We start from the raw sequence: 17,761 nt of genomic DNA, 5'->3' as shown, positions 1-17,761 counted from the left end.
AACTGCAAAGAATATCAAGGACAGACTGAAGGTAGAGGGGCCCATGGAACCTAGAACCTCAGCAACAGGAGAGAACATCATGTTCGAACTTAGAACACAGGATGTCGGAACTGGGAGGAACCTTAGAACACAAACATGGGATACCAGAGCTGGGAAGGGACTTCAAACTTCAGAATATGAGATATCAGAACTGGGAAGGGCCTTAGAACGTGGGATCCAGAATTTCCGAGCTGAGAGAGATCATAGAACATGGGATACCAGAACTAGAGAAAACCTTTGAACACTGAACGGTAGGCTTGGGAGGGACCATGAGACCTGGAATATCCGAGCTTGGCCTAGAACCCGGGAGATGAGCTGGAGCTTAGAACAATGTATAAATGCGGACCTGCACAGCCCCTTCCTTCCAGGGTTCTGGGGAAGATCAGATTTGCTAATATTTCCAAATACACACAAATTTATATGTGCTTAGCACAGAGCCTGAATAATTTTGCTTCCCTTCCCTTCCCTTCCCTTCCCTGTCCCTGTCCCTGTCCCTGTCCCTGTCCCTGGGGGGGGGGGGGGAACACGCGGGCCCCAGGTCCAGCACCGATGACCCATGGAGTCCAGGCAGGGGTCTCTTCCCAGCATTCCCCATAATCAGTGCTTTGGCCAGGTCTTCCCCCTCCTCCCTCAAAAGCTGGGGGTGGGGAGGAGCTCTGGCTTTCGATCAAGTCACTGGATCATAGACTGAGGGAATCAGGGGGAGGAAAGGGGTCTCAAGGCAATGGATGACTTCTGGCCACAGAGGCAGAAGCGGAACCTGGCTCCCCAATCAGACTTCTTCCTCCGTTTCCAAGATGGCCCCAAAGGGACAGAGCCATCAAAGGGTGTCGGGGCAGGGCCAGGGTCTCCTCTCCACTGTTCTCTCCTTCCCTCCCTCCCCTCCTCTCCTCAGCCCACAAGGCCGAGTCAGGGCCTGCCCTTTGAGGGACGGGGGACTGGGGAGAGCCAAGGGCAGTCCCCACTGACCCCTGGGAGCTTTCCATTCCACCAGGTGGGGAATGCTTAGGGGGGGTGAGTTAGGGTTTCCTTCTTGGATTGGGAGAGAGAGGGAGGAAGGGAGTTTTAGGTCAAAGTTGGGTTAATAAGTTTTGACTAAGCCTTTGTTGGAAAAGGGTTGTTTTGGTTCCTGCAAGGGAGGCCTTTAGAATTTGGTGGGGTGGGGGAGGTTCTGGGCCTGGGGGGGGGGATGGAGGTGGGGTGGTTGGTTGGGGTGGATTGCTTGGGAAGGGGGAGATGGAGAAAGGCGAGGGGTTTGGGGTGGGGGTTGTTGGGCAAGTTGAGTGGAGGGAGTGGAGGGGGGTTGGGAGTTTCCTCCCCATGCCCAGGAAGTTTGGAGGTTGGTTTGGCCTGGAATTGGGGGTGGGGGAAAGCCTTTTCCCAGGGAAAGTTTTCTTGGTTTGGGTTTCCTATTCAAGGGATGGGGGGAGGATGAGTTGCTTGGGTTGGAAGGGGGAGTTGGATTCTGGGGGCGTTACGTTTCTGAGAATTTGATGGGGAGGGGAACCCGGGAGCAATGGGGCAGGGAGGGAGGGGAGAATTAAGGGGGGGGGAAGAAAGAGAAAGAGAAAGAAAAAGGGAGGAAGGGGGAGGGGAGGACGGGAGGGAGGTGTGAAGAAAGGAAGGGGGAGGGGAAAGGAAGAGAGGGGAGGAAGAAGGAAGGAAGGGAGGAAAGAGGGAGGGAGGCAGGAAAGTGTGAAGGAAGGAAGAAAGGGGGAGGGGAAGGAGAAAGGGAGGGAAAGAGGAAGGAAGGAAGGCAGAGAGACAGGGAGAGAGAGATACAGAAAGAGACAGAGAGATAGAAAGATACACACACACAGAAAGAGACACAGAGAGAGAGAAAGAGACAGAGACAGAGACCGAAAGAGACAGAGACGGAGAGAGAGACAGAGAAAGAGACAGAGAGAGACACACAGAGAAAGACAGAAGGAGAGAGAGAGAAAGAGACAGAGAGACACACACACAAAGAGAAAGAGACAGAGGGAGAGAAAGAGACAGAGGGAGAGAGAGAGACAGACAGAGAAGGAGAGAAAGAGAGAGAGAGACACACACACACACACAGAGACAGAGAGAGATGGACAGAGAGAGAGGAAGGTGGAAGGGTGAAGAGGAGTAGGGGTCCTAAGGAAGAGACCCCAGAGAGCGGCTGGGAGAAGAGAAAGGCGCCGGGAGTGTTGGGCTGGAGGCTGGTGCCGGGGGAGGGAGGCCCGGCGAGGGCGGCAGATGGGGCAGGGGAGCGGGCGGGGGCGATCTGGGGCCTCGGAAAGACAAAGAGGCCGGGAAGGGGGCGGGGCGCCGGCCGGTGGCCGCGGCGCACATGGAAGGCACCGGGCCGGCCTGGGCGGGGCGGGGGGCGGGCCCTGGGGCGGGAGGATGCCGCTCTTCCATAAAGCCGGGGCCCGGGGCCGGCGGCCACAGTGTCAGCGTCATCCCGGGCCCGCAGAGGAGCCGCCGCCGCCGCCGCCGCGCCCGCAGCGCCCCCGAAGCCGCCCCGTCCGTCCGTCCGTCCGTCGCGTCGCCGCAGAGCCGGGCTGCGCCGCCCCTCTTCCCGCTCTGTGTCGGTGCCGTCGCGGGCGCCGCAGTCGGTCCACGCTGGGGGCGGACGAGTCCGAGGCAGCCGCGTCGGGAGCCATGAAGGTGCCGGGCGCCGTGCTCCGCGAGGGCGAGCTGGAGAAGCGCAGCGACAGCCTGTTCCAGCTCTGGAAGAAGAAGCTGGTGGTGCTGAGCACCGACCGCCTGAGCCTGTTCCCCGACGGCCCGGCGGCGGCGCGCAGGGGCGCGCGCCCCAAGGAGCTGAGCTTCCACTCCATCCTCAAGGTGGACTGCGTGGAGCGCACGGCCAAGCACGTCTATTTTACCATAGTCACCAGGGACCGCAAGGAGATCGACTTCCGCTGCCCCGACGAAAGCTGCTGGAACGCCTCCATCACCATGGCGCTCATCGACTTCCAGAACCAGCGCGCCATCGAGGATTTCAGGAGCCGACAGGAACTGGAGCGGGAGCGGGAGCGGGAGCAAGCGGGGCCGCCTGAGCGCCGGCTGGCCCGCGCGCCCTGAGCCGCCGGCCTGTCCGACTGACCGAGAGACAGCAGGTGAGGCTGCGGGGGACGGGCTCGCGCCGACCCCGGGGCCTTCCTGTGGCGCCCGGGCGCAAGCCGGGACCCCGAGTCCTAACCGGGGCCGGGAGGGTCGGCGGAGAGCGCGGGCTCAGGGCAGCGCCTTTCGGGTCTCGTCCCCAATTCCCACCTCCTGACTCCCGCTGCCCCGACTTTGGAGTGGGAGAGTCGGAGGGGGGCGGGGGGGGGGCGGAAAGAGAGACCCGGCCCACGCCTCCCTTAGGGAAGCGGCCCGTGGGACCTGTGTTCTACCCTCTGGAGACTGGGGATGGCTCTCAGGGCCAGCCTTCGGACTCTGCCCGGGTCGGGATCCCCAAAGCCTTTATCTCCTGCTCCTCGCCCCCTCCCCCCACCATCTACGGGTCTCCTTGTGGTTCCACCCCATGGGCCCTGGAGGATATTTTGCCTGGAAGAATTCGGGGCCCTGGGAGACCTCCTGGAGAGGGGGGGGTCTGGGAGCCCCTGGGTCTCCGCAGTGGAAGCCCTTCCGCTCCCTGGGAGGCCCCAGGCTGGGAGGAGCTGTGCCCGGCGCCCGGGTGATCTCCTAGGGGTGCCCTGCCCACGGCTCTTATCTTGAGGCCGGAAGGAAGCCCTTTCCCCCACTCCCGCTTTAGCGCTGACCCATTTCTTGTCTTCTCTTCCTCAGAGCTTTGGGTTGGAACTTGATGGGGACCTTGTGTCGCACCGAAAGCGCCCACGAAGGAAGAGGCTGAAGCTGAGAGCCAGATCTCCCTGCGGGCGGGGAGCAAGCGGAGCCAGGCCCTCCCCCACAGGACTGGGGAGCTGGCCCCTGGAGCGGCCCCCCTACCCACCCGCCCCCGCGGCCCCCGGAGCCTGGCCCTCGGCCGCTTTATTTATAATGACTCGGGAACACTGTGGCCGTTGGCTGGGGGGCCACGGCCCTTAACTTATTGTAGGATCTAGATTTCTATTTATTTCAGTGGCTTCGAACATTGTCTTAATATTTTTTCATGACGCGTCCATTCCAAATAAACTCCTTGAAATGCTGACTTTTTCTTAGCCGCGGTGCCCGAAGCTCATTTTCCGGCTTGGGATTTGGAGGGGGAGCACACGGGAACGGGAGCGGCTGCCCCGGGGGATACGGGAGCGAGCCCGGGCTGCCCCCCGGGGAACGGGAGCGAACCTCAGCGCCTCAGCCCCCTGCTTGGCTCCCTGGGGTGCCGGGCTGGGGCAGCCTGGGGGCGGGATGGTACAAAGGGCCCAGGGGAATTGCACTGTGTGACCTTGGGGCTCCCCTCCCCCCGTTTCCGGTAGCATGATTTACCTCCGGGCTCGGGAGTAAAATGATTCCTTTCAAGATTTCCAGTTCTTGGAACTGGGAGCGTCAGCTCTGGCGCAATCGGAGATCAAAGGGCTCTGGGTCATTGACTTCCTGCCTTTTAAGGGGCAGCACCCTGACTCCCAGGGGCATGAGACTGAGCCAAGGTGCTACAGCCGAGGCAAGAGCTGAGCTGGGAAGGCTCTGGGCCCCCAGCAGAGCCCGTGGCCTGTCCTTCACAAGCAACTCCCGGGTCCTCAAGGCCCTCCCTGGCCGTGGAGCAGATGTTCTAGGGAGGGAGGGACTGGTGCTTGGAACCCTGGGGAGAGGGGGAAGCCTTAGTGGGGGGAGGGAGGGGCTCTGGGTTATCCCCCTGACCAGTTGTCACTTCCCTTGAAGGGGCTCCTAGTCCTGAAGGGGAAAGGCTCTGGGACTGGGCTCCATCTCCCTCCCCTGGGGCCACGGGAGACAGTCGGGCTCCGGGAAAGCTGGAGCTGGCAGCTTCGGGCAGGCTTCCCGGCCTGGGGCTTTCTCCCTTGAGGTCTGATTCCTCCCACCTTGGCCAGGAAAGCCCAAAGAGGGCCTGGTTTTATTTCCCCCGAGCTCACGGTACCCGCAGGCACAATTCTCGAGCTCCTCACTGGGAGCACCTCAGATGCGCCGTTCACATCCCCGCTCCCCAAAGCCTGAGCGGGGCAGGGAGCCCCCGGCAGCTTCTGCTCCCCCAGCCTGGGCTTCCTCCCTTTGGGAGTCTGGGGCTTCCCTGCCCCCTCCTCCTCCCCGGGCCTGCCGTGCCCGCCCCCTGCCCGGCCCACACCCGCCTTCTGGGGCAAACGCCCCCTGCTCGGAAGCAGGGCGAGCCCAAGCAGCCCCGGGAGGGGAAGACGGGGCTGCTGAATGGGCTCCAAGACTGGGAATCGGGGGCCTGGTGCCGAGCCCTCCCTGGCTCCTTCGGCTGCCCCAGACCCCCAGGCCGGCCCCCGAACTCTCACCGGCCGCCTCCCTCCTAGATGGCCCTGGCAGATGCCGGCCTGGCGCCCCAGTCAGCTGGGCTCTCATCTAGCTCACCTAGTCATCCGGGAGCTGGGGGAGGGGGGGCAGCTAGAGCCAAGGAACGAATGAATGAGACGGGAATGAATGAATCGTCCTTGGCAAGAGTCAATGAACGAATGAATGAATCGTCCCTGAACTGGGAAGGCACTTGGGCACCCCGGGACCTGGGAGAGAATTCTCCTCTACCAGGGTTTGGGGTTCAGGTCTCTCCCCAGAGGGAAGGCTGAGCGGGTGTTTGCCTTGACCCTCGTATACAATAGGTACTTAATAAATGCTTGTTGACTGATGACTGCAGGGGCGAATGATCCAACCAAAATGGCCGGGACCTTTGCTTTGGGGTGAGGATGGTGACTCGCTGGGGCCCCCACGGTCCCCCTTAGCCACACCCACACTGGGCCAGTGTCTGAGCATGGCACTGTGGAGGGGGTGGAGCGGTGGTTTGGGGTCAGAGGCTGAGGGAAGGGGAGGGGGCAGAGCCCTGGCTGGGGTGTTCTGGGCCCCTCCCCAGTCCTGAAGGCCGGAGGGAGCCATCCAGCCCCCAGCTCTCCCTTTCCACCCCTTGGACCCACTTTGGAAAAACCGACCCTTGGGGGGGGGGCTTTTCTCTCTTGGCCCCAGGCCAATGGAGCCTTCTGTTAGGAACCTGGGGGGGCAGGGCACGAGCAGGATCCAGGGAAGCAAAGGCAAAGAAGCCCGGATGTCCCAGGGCCAGTGTGGGTGCGCTCGGGCAGAGGTGTCTTGCCTCCCTTCCTTCCGCTTCCCAGGACCCCGGGGAGGAGTCCGGGCATCCAGGGCAGAGGTCACGGATTCAGATCCTCCTTCTGGCCGTGGCCATTCCTGGAGCCCGGAGCAGGTGCCACCAGTGAGCCCTGGCAGGGTCGGGGAGGGCCTGTTCCGCATCCCAGCCCGCTCCAGCCAGAGCAGCTCTCCAGGGTCCTCCCTGCCCGCTGGACTTCAGGGAAGTGGGGGGGGGGGCGTGTTCAGGAGAAACACCCTGGCCGTGGCAGAAGTGGGTTCGAGGCTGGGCAAGCCCTTTCTCAGCCAGCCATACAGTGGGTGCTTAATAAATGCTCAGGAACTAACCTTTCCTTCCTCCTGGGACTCCCTGGCTGACCTAGAAAATAAAGCACGGGGAGCCCTCCCTGATTTCTTACATTTGCTCACTAGGGGTTTTTCAGGGCTTCTCTGGGTGATTCTCTTCTCCTTCGGGGACTCTCCAATTCAGCTCCTCCCTCTCCCTTCGTCCCAGCCTCTTCACTGACCTCCCTGCCTCCTGTCCCTTCCTCCCTGCTCCGGCTCTCATCACATCTTCTAATGTTCTGCTCCAGAGTTTTCCATGCCCCCCCTCCCCCCAATGTTGCCTAATGGTGAAAAGAGACTCCTGGCCCTGGTGCTCAATGCCTTCTCTCACTTCTGCTCTCTCCGTTCTGGCCAAACCCGACTGCTCTTGTCTCCTGTTCTTGCCCTGCCCACCTCCATGCCCTTGTCCACACAGTCCCCGTGCTTTAGGATGCATCCCATAAGTCCCAGCTCCTGCTGCCCGCTCTCCGTGGCCGCCTCGTGCTCTCCCTTGTTCCTCAGATGTCTCTCTGCATGTCAGGCCCTCCTCTGGCCGGGAGTCTTCTCCAGGGCAAAGGCCGGCACACAGTAGGAGCTCAAGCACTGTAAAGTGGCAGGACTCTGCTCCAGCCCGCCTCCTCCAGGAAGGCCTCCTCCCCATGACTCTGCCTTGAGAAGGGTCCTTTCCTTCCAGGTGACCTTGCTTCCTGGGTCTCAAGGGCCCCCAAGGCTGCTGGGAAGGCAGGGGATGCTCCAAGGAGCCCAGACAGAGGGTGGCTTGGAGGAGAAGGGGGAGGAGGAGGAGGAAGAAGAAGACCAAGAAGAGGAGGAGGAGGGCTTATGACATTTATTAGCAGGATGGGGAGGGGGAGCTCCCTTTGGGGCCAAGGTCATGGTGCCCTTTTGGTTTTCTGGGGCACCTCCTTCTTGCACAGATACAGGAAGAGGAGAAAGTTGACGGCAAACTGCAGGGAGCCGAAGGCGGCCACGCCGAATCTCTGGTAGAGGAGGCCGCCCAGGGTGGGCCCGATGGTCCGGGTCAGCGGCTGGACAGAGGCGCAGATGCCCAACATGGCTCCTGGGGGTCAAGGGAGACAGGACGAGCGTCAGGTGGAGCAGCCGGAAATGATCCTCCCCCCATGGTGTGAGCCTGGAGTCCCCCCCCACTTTACAGGAGGGGAAACTGAGACCCCTCCAGGAGGTTCCCAAGGCAGAGGGGAAGGGGAAGCAGCCCCAAAGGATGTCTGCAGAGGGCCCCCTCCCGGAGATGGCGCAAGCAGCTGGGCTCGGGGCCGGGCCCTCTGCCTAGTGAGTGGAAGGAACATGAGAGAGATTTGCTCCATCCACCATTTCCCCCCAGACCGCCTCTCCTCCATGCAGTCTGCCCGGATTCCCCTACTCCATCCCAGGGGCTGGGCCAGCCCTACCCTGTTGCGCCCACTTTCCTGAAGCTCTTTCCTATCAGACAGAGGGGAGGCCTTTGGGCCCCGGGGCCCAGACAGTGGCTGAGGGGAGCTGGAATAGAACCGGGGGACCTCGGCTTCCTCAGAGCATATATTGGTCGGCTCTGACTTTGAACCCTGCCTCAGACATTCACTTAACTGCTGCCTGCCTCAGTTTCCCCATCTATCAAATGGGTATGATGCTAGCACCGGCTCCCCAGGGTTGTTAGCACACAGTCAGTGGGTCACAAACACTTGACTCCCAGATCCTGGACGCCAGCTCTGGTGAAGGGGGCGATGTCGGGTGAGCGGCTCAGACAGACGGGGGGGGGGGGGGGGGGGGGGGGGGGGGGAGGCTGGGTCCTGGGCCGGCCCCAGAGCCAGAAAGGCGCTCGTTCTGGGCGCGGCGGCAGGTCTCTAGCTTCGTGCCCCCCCCCCCTTCCTACAGCAAGACTGGCCCTCCTGCTCACTGGCCGACCTCCCGGGAGCCGGCGAGGGGCTGGACGAGAGGCAGCACGCAAAGAACAAAGCCCGCTCTCAGGAGCTGCCCGGCAGCCGGCCCGCGGATGCGCCAGGTGCCAAGATGCCGAGCCCACGGGCGCTTCCTGCTGCCCCCGGCTCCCGGGCACCGAATGCCAGGGAAACGGGGACAGGGATGACAGGCAGTGTGACTCAGCCCTCCGAGGAACAATCACTCCGGCCAAGAAAGATGTTATCGGAGCGGAAAGCCGGTACCGTCCCTGCAGATGTTGTCCTTTCTGGGAGGGAGAGGGAGGGAGAGGCCCGAGCCTTCTGGGAAGCCGTTGGCAGGGGAAGGGGCATCTTGGCCCAGGTCACCCCAGGAGCTCCTTGCCAGGGTGGAGGTCGGGGCTGGGGCCAGCGGCTGGAGGCTGCCAGGCCCAGGGAGGGGGGGGCGACCTTCCTGGGCATCCTTCTTCCATCTGGGCTCCAAAGGCCTTGGTGCCAACGCCCCCCCACCACACCTCAGCGAGGCTGCCCCGGGCAGCAGATCTCCCAGTCCAAGCCCCTGGTGCTGCCCTGGCACTGCGCCCCGCCCAGGCTCTCCCCCTCCCCGGGCTCTCCCCCTTCCCCCTGCCCTTCAAGCCTTGCCCAAAGCCAGCTTGCTCCCGGCAGGCCGCCCCAGCCCTGTCCTGACTTCCATTTGACTATAGAAAGCGAGTTCAAATTCTGGGTCTCCCCTTTACTTCCTGTGGGAGCCGGGCCTTTCCTCCTCCTGACAGCAATTCTCTCCCCGTGACCCGAGGGCAGGACCAGGGGAGTCGCCAGATCAGGGGCGGGGGTGGGGGCGACAACCCCAGCATTGTGGGAGGGGACGTGGAGGAGGCCAGACGGCTCCCATGTCTGAGGGTCCTGAGGGGCACTGGGGACGGCCTGGCCGGGGCTGCTGCCGGCCATTGGGCCGTCCTGCCAGACTGGGCTCTGGGCTTCCTGGGCAGCAGGGGGGGAAGGGAGGGCCAGGGCCTGTGGGGAGAAGGCAGGGGGGGAAGGAGGGCCAGGGCCCATGGGGAGATGCCATCTGCCCTCTTGCTGACCAAGTCAGTGAGTAATTATCCGGCCCGTGAAAGGATGGCCCAGTCAGACCTGGGCTTATACAGGGGTGTGTGAGCCTGAGTGTGAGTGTGTGAAATCCCCAAATGGACCCAGATGCCACTGGAGAGTATGATGGGGGTGAGGAGGTGCTGGTTTGTCTGCTTGTATGTAATAGGCGCCTAATATATGCTTATGGAATCGCCTGGAAATGGCGATCAGAGAGTCTGAGGAAGGAGCGATCCGGGTGGATCCCAGAAGGTGGAGCTCCCAGTGGGGACACGACAGCCCGGAAGGACCAGGAGGCTTTTGCCAAGCCGAGGGCGGGGGGTCTCCTGGCCGGGGCCAGATTGCAGAGACTGATCTGGGGGCAGGGCTGGGCCAGGGAGGAGCCGGCCCTGGGGTCCTGGGGATCAAGGGGAAAGTGGGGCATGGGGGGGGGGAGTTCCTGGCTCAGGAGGCAGCATCCCCAGGAGAGGGGGCTGGGCATCTCCCCAGGCCTCAGGCCTTGGCAGGGGCCGGCTCCTGGAGCCCTCCCGGGGCCCTGTGGCCGGCGGTGGGGGAGGGGGCCCTGGGAGAGCCGGGGGAAGGTGCATTTCCCAGAAGCCCGAGCTCCGGCCCGGCCTGCAGAGAGCCACCCAGGCTCAGAGGTGGGTGGCAGGTATTTTAATAGCTGCTTTCTCCGGCCGCCCACGGCCCGCGCCCAGCTCCCGCCCCACAGCAATTAGTTGGAGCCCCTGCGCCTGCAGGTTCCCAGCCGGGCTCTGGGACCCGAGGAGCGGATCCCTTCTGAGGGCATAGGGCAGAGGGCAGAGGGCAGAGGGCAGAGAGCAGAGAGCAGAGAGCAGAGAGCGGTGGGCCACACAGCCCAGGCTCCCCCTGCTTCCCCACACCCGCTTCCTGGGGGCCCCGCCTCGGACAGGGCCGCCCTCTGGGCTCCCCTCGGCGCCCCCACCCGCCTCAGGCCCCAGGCTCCTGCCCGCCCTCTGGGCGCCCCACTCAGCCTGGCCCCTCTGCCAGTCCCGGGTGCTCCCCCCTCCCAGACCCCCCCTCCTCCTGTCCACAGCCGTCTCATCCCACCATCCTTTGAGGCCCGGCCCCACCCCACCCCCACACGCCTTCCCAGGCCACCTAGCTCCTTCCAGCCCTGGGGGGTGGGGGAGGGTGTGAGCAGAGGGTGCTCCTTTCCCACATGCTCCGGCTGAGCCCAGAGCTGGGCACACAGGGGGGAGGAGGAGCGCCCGAGGCCTGACCTTCCCGGGGCTCTCAGCCCCAGGACAGGCTGCCCTCGGGCCTCTCTCCCCAAGACAAGCTCCAGGCGAGGGAGCTGGAGGGAATGTGGCTGAGGTGAGGACACTGAGGCTGGAGGGGGAGGGGGAGATATCAGGGCTGGTCAGGCTGGCCTTTAAGGCCAGGGCCTCTCCCCAGCTCTGACCTCTGCCTAGCTCTGGCCTCTCCCAGGCTTCCGCCCCTCAGCAGGTTGCTCAGACCCGTGGGAGGGAGGCAGGAGGAGCAGGCCTGGGCTGGGCCCTTCTCCCTCAGGGGCAGCCGGAGGAGGCCAGCTCTTCCCAGACAGCTTCCTGTCGTCTTGCCTGCACAAAGGGCCTTTGAGCCGCCTGGCTCTCTGGCAGCTCCCTTGGGTCTCCTCCTCCGCTGGTGGCCGCTTGCCCCCCCCCCAGTACCGTTTCCTGGGGGCCCGACCCTGGGGAGCTTGGAAGGGATGTGGCCATCCTGGGCAGGGAGTCCTGGGGAGGCTGGGAGGGGCACAGGAGGGAGGGAGGAGCAACAAGGGCTTGGTTGGGCCTGGGTGCAGCCGAGGCTGGACCCTTTCCCCACCTGCCGCGCCCACGGCTCAGCTCCCCCCCCCAACCATGCCCATGGCCCTGCCCGAGGCTGCCCGAGCACCTACTGTGTGCCCAGTGAGGCAGAGGGCAGAGTGTCCGGACTCTCAGAGGTGGGCAGCCCCCCCACCCCACCCTCTGGTCCACTCTGGCCTGAGAGGGCATCCCCAGGGGCAGCCAGCCGCTGCCTCCAGTCCTGGGAGCTCCACCTTCTGGGAGCCCGACCCTGGGGGGCTGCAGTCAGTCACACCTGGTTCGAATCTCATCATTCCCACTTCCTTTAGCCACAAAGCACGACCTTCCCCATCCTGGCATCTTCCAGCTCATCCCGGTCCTGCCCTCCAAGGGCTCATGGTCTAGGAGGAAGACACCCGACTCCACTGGCTAATGCTCCCCTTATCCCATAGCCAGAAAATGGGCACATCCGGTTAGGGCAGTCCCCAGAGTCGTCAGGGGCTCCCAGAGGCCCCTAAATCAAGCCCACAGCTCAGGACCACTTTGCCCTCTGTTGTATCGCTCAGCCTTGTGGGCCAAACTGGACAAGCACCCATCCCCCGACACTCCCCACGCCTGCAGGCCGACCTCCGGGGCTTTGCTCAGGCCGTGCCCAACACCTGGCATGCCCCTCCTGGCCCCCTTTGCCGACAGAACTCCCATGAATCCTTTAAAGCTCAGTCAAATGTCACCTTTTCTGGAAATACTGCTGGGGATGTTCTTTGCCCAGGTGCCCACCCAGTTTAGTAGGGGTCCCTCTGAAGCTTGGGTCATTCTGTGCTCTGTACCCAGTACCCCAAGTTTACCTCACTCCCCCATGAGGCTGTGAGCTCCCTGAGTCAGAGGTGGGACATGACTGCTCTCAGCCCTGTATCAGCCTCCCTGGCCAGAATATATCTGTGCGTCCAGTAGGTGCTTAATTAATGCTTGCTGACCAAGGAGCATTCTATGTTCTGTACCCAGTACCCCAGCACTCCCTTTATGAGGCTGTGAGCTCCCTGAGTCAGAAGTGGGACATGGCTGCTCTCAGCCCAGCATCAGCCTCCCTGGCCAGAGTGGACCTGTGCACCCAGTAGGTGCTTAATTAAAGCTCGTTCACCAAATGGGTGGAGCAGGAAGCAGATAGCCTCCAAACTCCAGGCTGCCCCTTTGGCCCGGCCCTCATGTCTGCCCCTCAGCTGACCTCCCCCGGCTCACTCCTCTTTGGGCAGCCTCCCTGGCCCTGCCGGCTTTCTCCGAGAAGAATGGGCTATCTCTCTCTCTCTCTGCATCAGCTGACAATGGGTCAGCCCGACCTCACCTCGCCTGGCTTGGGGAAGTTTATCTGGGCGGAGGCAGCGGGGGCTCCTCCTGGGAAAGGGGGCTTGGGGGCGTGTCGGGCATCAGACCAAGGGGGCTCTGCCACGGGGCGGCCCCCCACCGGTGGGTTCCCAGGCACTCCTGAGGCTGGCAGACTGCGCCAGCCCCTGCCCGTGCCCATGCTGTGACCACTGGGCCGCCGCTTACCTGTGTCCGAGGGCGGCACCGCCTTGGTCAGCATGCTGTCCGTGACGACGTTCAGGGTGCAGAGGCTGAAGACCAGGCCGGGCACCAGCAGGCAGAAGTGGAAAACGTTGGTCATAGAGGCCTGGGGGCGGGAGCGGCTCTCAGAGAGGGCAGGGAGGGGCTCCTGAGGTCAGGGCTCCCCCGCCTGGCCCAAAGCCAGTCTGTGTGTGAGTGTGTGTGTGTGTGTGTGTGTGTGCACATAAGTGTGTGTGTAACAGGGAGTGTGAGTGTGAGAGAGAATGGAAGCATGGAACACATGATAGAGAGGACTCAGGGGAGGAGTCTGGACACTATGGCATGAAAGCGTGATCAGTCGACCTGGCTGAGAGAATGGGTGTTTTGGGGGTGGGCTCCGGAGGAAGGCCAGTGGGAGGCCCCTGACCCTGAGGATGATGGAGGGGCGGGCTGGGCTGAGGAGGCTGGCACGGAGGGGGGGATGGCCGGTTGGGAGAAACCCGCTTCCTCCATTTCCCTGGCAGGTGGGCCCGGCCCATCCAGTCTAATTGGCTCAGAGTCCATCTGGGCCCTTCTAGCTTTCGTTTCCTCTCAGTTCTCAGCCTTCGCTGCCTCCGGCCAGGGAGCAGGGGGAAGAAGTCCAGCCTGGCTCAGCCCCGGGGTGACTGTGCCCAGTCCCTGGACCAATGGTCTTCAGGGAGCCCCCGATCCTGGTCCTGGCCAGCCCCAACAGGACTCTGCACCAGCTGGGAGGGAGCCCTCCGTCTCACCCCTTGGGGGCACGTGGCCTCCTGCTCCTGGCCAGTAACAAAAGAGAAGGCAGCTCCGGGGGTGGGGGGGGCCTGGGAGGACTGACCTTCAAGCCCCAGCTCTACTGCTGACTCTGGGTGTTCCTCCCCTGTCGACCCCACCTATGAACGCAGGAGCTGACTGGCTAATCTCCAGGTTCCCTTGCAGGACCAACACCTGTGTCTTAAATTGAAGCTGGATATCAGCTCCCCATCAACGAGCTGACGGTTCTCAGGCCCTCCCTTCTACGTTTCTGGCCGCCTCCCTTCTGCCTCTGTCTGCTATAGGGGCTCGTCGGGCCCCTTCGGCCCCTTCCAGCTTGAAATTGTACGAGGATCTTGATGCTCCTTCTGTTCTCACAAGTGTAAAAGGGCATCTATGACTAAGAAGAAGCTGGATGAAGAAGGAAACAAAGAAGTGAATGAGGCAATGAGCAAGTGAGGAGATAAGTAAAGGAGTGCATCAATGAGTAAAAAACGAGCAAATGAGCAGACAGAATGAGTGAATGAGTGAGCAGTAAGTGAGTCCCCTCCGGGTGAGGGGGAGTGCTGGGCCCAAAGTGGGGGGGTCTCACCATGGCCAGGCCCACGGCACTAAACACAACGATGCTGGCCCGGAGCAGGGTCCCCTCGGAGTACCGCTCAGTCAGCCGCCCAATGATCAGGCCTTGGACCACCTAAGGAAAGCAGATCTGGGTCAGTCCTTGGTAGGGCTATTTTCAGTCGGTCAAACATCATGAGCTGGGCATCTGCTGAGATGCCAGGAGCACTCCCAGGGCCTGTGAGGCCATCCCGGGGCAGAGGGCCCCAGGTTGCAGGGCCTGCCTCTTCCTCAGTGCCCTCCTGTGATTGGAAGAAGGGCCTTCCAGGAGAAGCTGCGAGATGGGACCCACAGATGGTTTCTGGGGGCTTGCTCCCTGGTACGCTGCCTTCCAGCCTTAAGGTTCATTCCAGGCTGGTATCATAGAGTGAGAAAATGAGGAAGGTATTTAAATGTCACCGATCTGAGGCTCGGGGAGTCTTGTGTGCCTGAGAGCTGTGGAGGAACCTGGGACCTACAATTGCTTGGGGTCCCTTTCCCCCAAAGAGCTAGGCCTCCCGGCTCTATAGGCAGAGAACAAATGTCCTTCTGGGTGGAAGCTGGATAGAGGCAGGGCCGTGTGAAAACAGGCCGTCAACTGAAAGGAACCAACATTTCCATCATCCCTGCAGTCTGCAAAGCGGCCCCTCCTTTGATCTTACAAAAATCCTGAAAAGCAGGTGCTCCCATTGTCTTCATTTACAGAAGAGGAGCAAAGCGTTAAGTGACTTGCCCAGAGTCACCTAGCTGGAGTCTCTTGTCTGCTCCCGCTGCCCTCTAGACCTGCAGTCACGCTCAAATCCTGGACACTTGCTGGATGTGTCCGCAACCTGGCACCACCTGAGTTCTTAGCCCTCGTCCTCCCCCAGGACAGTCCAGAGGATCATGGGAACAAAACAAAGCAGCGGGTTTAAAATGCTGGTGAAAAGACTTCTATGAACTGACTAAAAGTGAAGCAAGGAGAACTGAGAGAACATTTATGCAGTAACGGCAACATTGTATACAGCAATAGCAATGGCAACACTGTACACAGAAATAGCAACATTGTGTATATAGCACCAGCAATAGCAACATTGTATACAGTAATGGCAACATTGTACACTGATCTACTGTGAGAGACAAGCTCTTCTCCCCCTTCCAAGACGATTCCAAGAGACCCAGGATACAAAGGGCTAGGACTCAGCCAGAAGAACTAATTGAAAGACAGAAACAAACTTTTATTTTACTTTATTGTCTTGGGTTTTTTTTTTTTTTTTTTTTTTTTTTTTTTTTTTTTTTGTGTTTTCTTTCACCACGCGGCTAATGTGAAAATATGTTTTGCATGAGCACCCATGTATAACCTCTATCAAATTTCTTGCCTTCTCACTGAGGGGGAGAGGAGGAAGATAGAGGATTTAGAAGTTAAATTTTTTTTAATGGTAAAAATGGCTTTTACACGTAAGTACAAAAATATCTGAAAATGAATTATTAATATTATAAATGGAAGTTTCCTATTTGGTTACCTACTTTGCATATTAAGCTGTCAGGGACTGACAGTTTAAGATTTCACCTTTGTTAGAGGAGCCAAAAGCCAACAATAAGTCTCCTTGGAAATGGCCAGTTGCATTGTGGGTGACCAGGAGGAGGAACAGAGAAGACACTAGGGGGTAAGTCATCCCAGCAATCTCCGGACATCCCCTCAAAGGGACATGGCAGATTTTGTTTCCCTGACTGGGGATGGAGAGGCCCTGAAAGGCCTCCCCTGACTAGGAAATGGTGAATCAGCAGTTTCTGCCACAAAACCAGGCTGGGCCCAAGAGGCCCAGAGGGATGGGCCTTTCATGTGTGTTGCAAGGTCTGAATTAAAGTGGGAGTTCTCTTTCTCATGTCTATTCCTAGTGAGATGAGTAACGGTTTCAAATCTATCGGGGCCTGAGCAAAGCCCACACCTGGGACTCATCCCCATGCAGACAAGGGGCCTCCGGTGCTCCAGGGCCTCCCCTTTTCCTGACCTGACCAAGCCCCTTGTTCATGCTGGCACCCTGGCCTTGTTGCTCCCCATTGGATGTTGCAGGTGTACAATGAGGTCCCTCCCAGCTCTGCCATTCTGCTTTGTAGGTCTCTGCTTTTTCCGGAGCCTGTGAAGGGCCCTCCAAGCCCATGCTAGGGCAGCAACGTTCTGTGCTCCCCATTCTCAGGTGGGGCCCAAGGGTAGCTTCAACTGCAGACCCCAAAGGATTCACAGAATAACAACGAACTTCTGGAAGTTTGGCTCTGGCCCCAACTAAGCGTACAATTTTGGCCAAATCTCTTCCCTCTATTAGGGCCACGATATCCTCTTCGATAAAATGAGAAATTTAGAAGTAATAATGTGGCAAAGAAAGCCCTTGACCTTGAGGATGAGATCTTAATTTGAGCCTGAGCTCTGATGCTAGTCTTCATGTGACAGACTTTGCCAAGTCCCTGGGCAGCTCCAGGCCTTCCTCTTCTATAGAATGAGAATAAGGTGACTTACAAAGTCTTTCTCTTGAGATCATGAGGGAAATAATCTGTAACTGCTTGTGCATTTGCTATGTAAATCTCTTGCTGGCTGCTCATCCAGGAAACTGTAGATGTCCCTCAGGACTGTTCTGTTCCCTTCCCTTCCTTCTCTATACATTTTCACTTAGTGATCTCATTAACTCCCATGGATTTAATTACCATCTATTTCTAGGCTGAGGTTTCTCAAATCTACCTTTCCTTCCCCAAACTCTCTGCTGACCTGCAATCTCAGGTTTCCAACTAAATATCTAGTAGACATCTTAAACTCAACATGGGCAAAGTGGGACTCATTATTCCTCCCCCGCAAAACCTCCCTTCCACTTCCAGCCTGTTGCCAAGGCCTGTCGATTTCACTTCTGCTGCACCTTAGGTTGATTTCACCTCTGCTGCATTTCTGGTTGATTTCACCTCTGCTGCACTTCTGGTTGATTTCACCTCTGCTGCATTTCTGGTTGATTTCACCTCTGCTGCACTTCTGGTTGATTTCACCTCTGCTGCACTTCTGGTTGATTTCACCTCTGCTGCACTTCTGGTTGATTTCACCTCTGCTGCACTTCTGGTTGATTTCACCTCTGCTGCACTTCTGGTTGATTTTATATCTTTATCATCTCCCCAACACTCCCCCTTCTTTCCTCCTATATTCCCCTACTCTGGTGCCGACCTTCGCCACCTCACAGTGGACTACAGTAGTAGCTGCTGGTGGGTCTGCCTGCCTCAAGTCTCTTCCTACTCTAGTCCACCCTTCATTCAGCTCATCAAAGTGATTTTCCTACAGTGCAGTTCTGACCGTGTCATTCCCCTCAGCTGGATCAATTCCAGTGATTCCTTAATGCCTCCATGAGCAAAAACACAAATGCTTTTTGACTTTTAAAGCCTTCATGACCTGCCTAACCCCAGACTCTTCCAATCTTCTTACACCTTACCTGTTCCTACCCAGTACTTGGTGGTTCAGTGACTTCTGACCTCTTAGATGTACACAGTGCAAGACCCTCCATCTCTCCT

The 17,761-nt window shown here is 59.9% G+C and overlaps 2 protein-coding genes across 2 annotated transcripts in view; one reads left to right on the top strand and one right to left on the bottom strand.

The window, feature by feature from the left end:
• The first annotated feature begins 2,470 nt into the window (after positions 1-2,470).
• Positions 2,471-4,175, top strand: PHLDA2 (pleckstrin homology like domain family A member 2). Its single transcript, XM_003774149.4, has 2 exons — positions 2,471-3,131; positions 3,802-4,175. Exon 1 carries the CDS (start codon positions 2,671-2,673, stop codon positions 3,094-3,096), a length of 426 nt encoding a protein of 141 aa, XP_003774197.1. The 5' UTR covers positions 2,471-2,670; the 3' UTR covers positions 3,097-3,131; positions 3,802-4,175.
• Positions 4,176-7,378: 3,203 nt separating this feature from the next.
• The window catches only part of SLC22A18 (solute carrier family 22 member 18), a 49,327-nt gene continuing 38,944 nt past the window's right edge, over positions 7,379-17,761 (bottom strand). Inside the window, exons 9-11 of the mRNA XM_031942542.1 lie at positions 14,235-14,336; positions 12,878-12,998; positions 7,379-7,624 (exon numbers count right to left, since the gene is read on the bottom strand). Of these exons, the coding sequence (XP_031798402.1) occupies positions 7,437-7,624; positions 12,878-12,998; positions 14,235-14,336 (411 nt within the window). The 3' untranslated portion in view covers positions 7,379-7,436. The remainder of the gene's footprint in view (positions 7,625-12,877; positions 12,999-14,234; positions 14,337-17,761) is intronic.

Source organism: Sarcophilus harrisii, chromosome 6, assembly GCF_902635505.1.
Source record: "Sarcophilus harrisii chromosome 6, mSarHar1.11, whole genome shotgun sequence".
Lineage (NCBI taxonomy): Eukaryota > Metazoa > Chordata > Mammalia > Dasyuromorphia > Dasyuridae > Sarcophilus > Sarcophilus harrisii.
Note: the sequence above shows the minus strand (reverse complement) of the source record. Positions and strands in the feature narration are given on the sequence as shown.

What these genes read in the sequence shown, in the direction of transcription:
- PHLDA2 (XM_003774149.4), top strand. Translation starts at nt 2,671, where the DNA reads ATGAAGGTGCCGGGCGCCGTGCTCCGCGAGGGCGAGCTGGAGAAGCGC.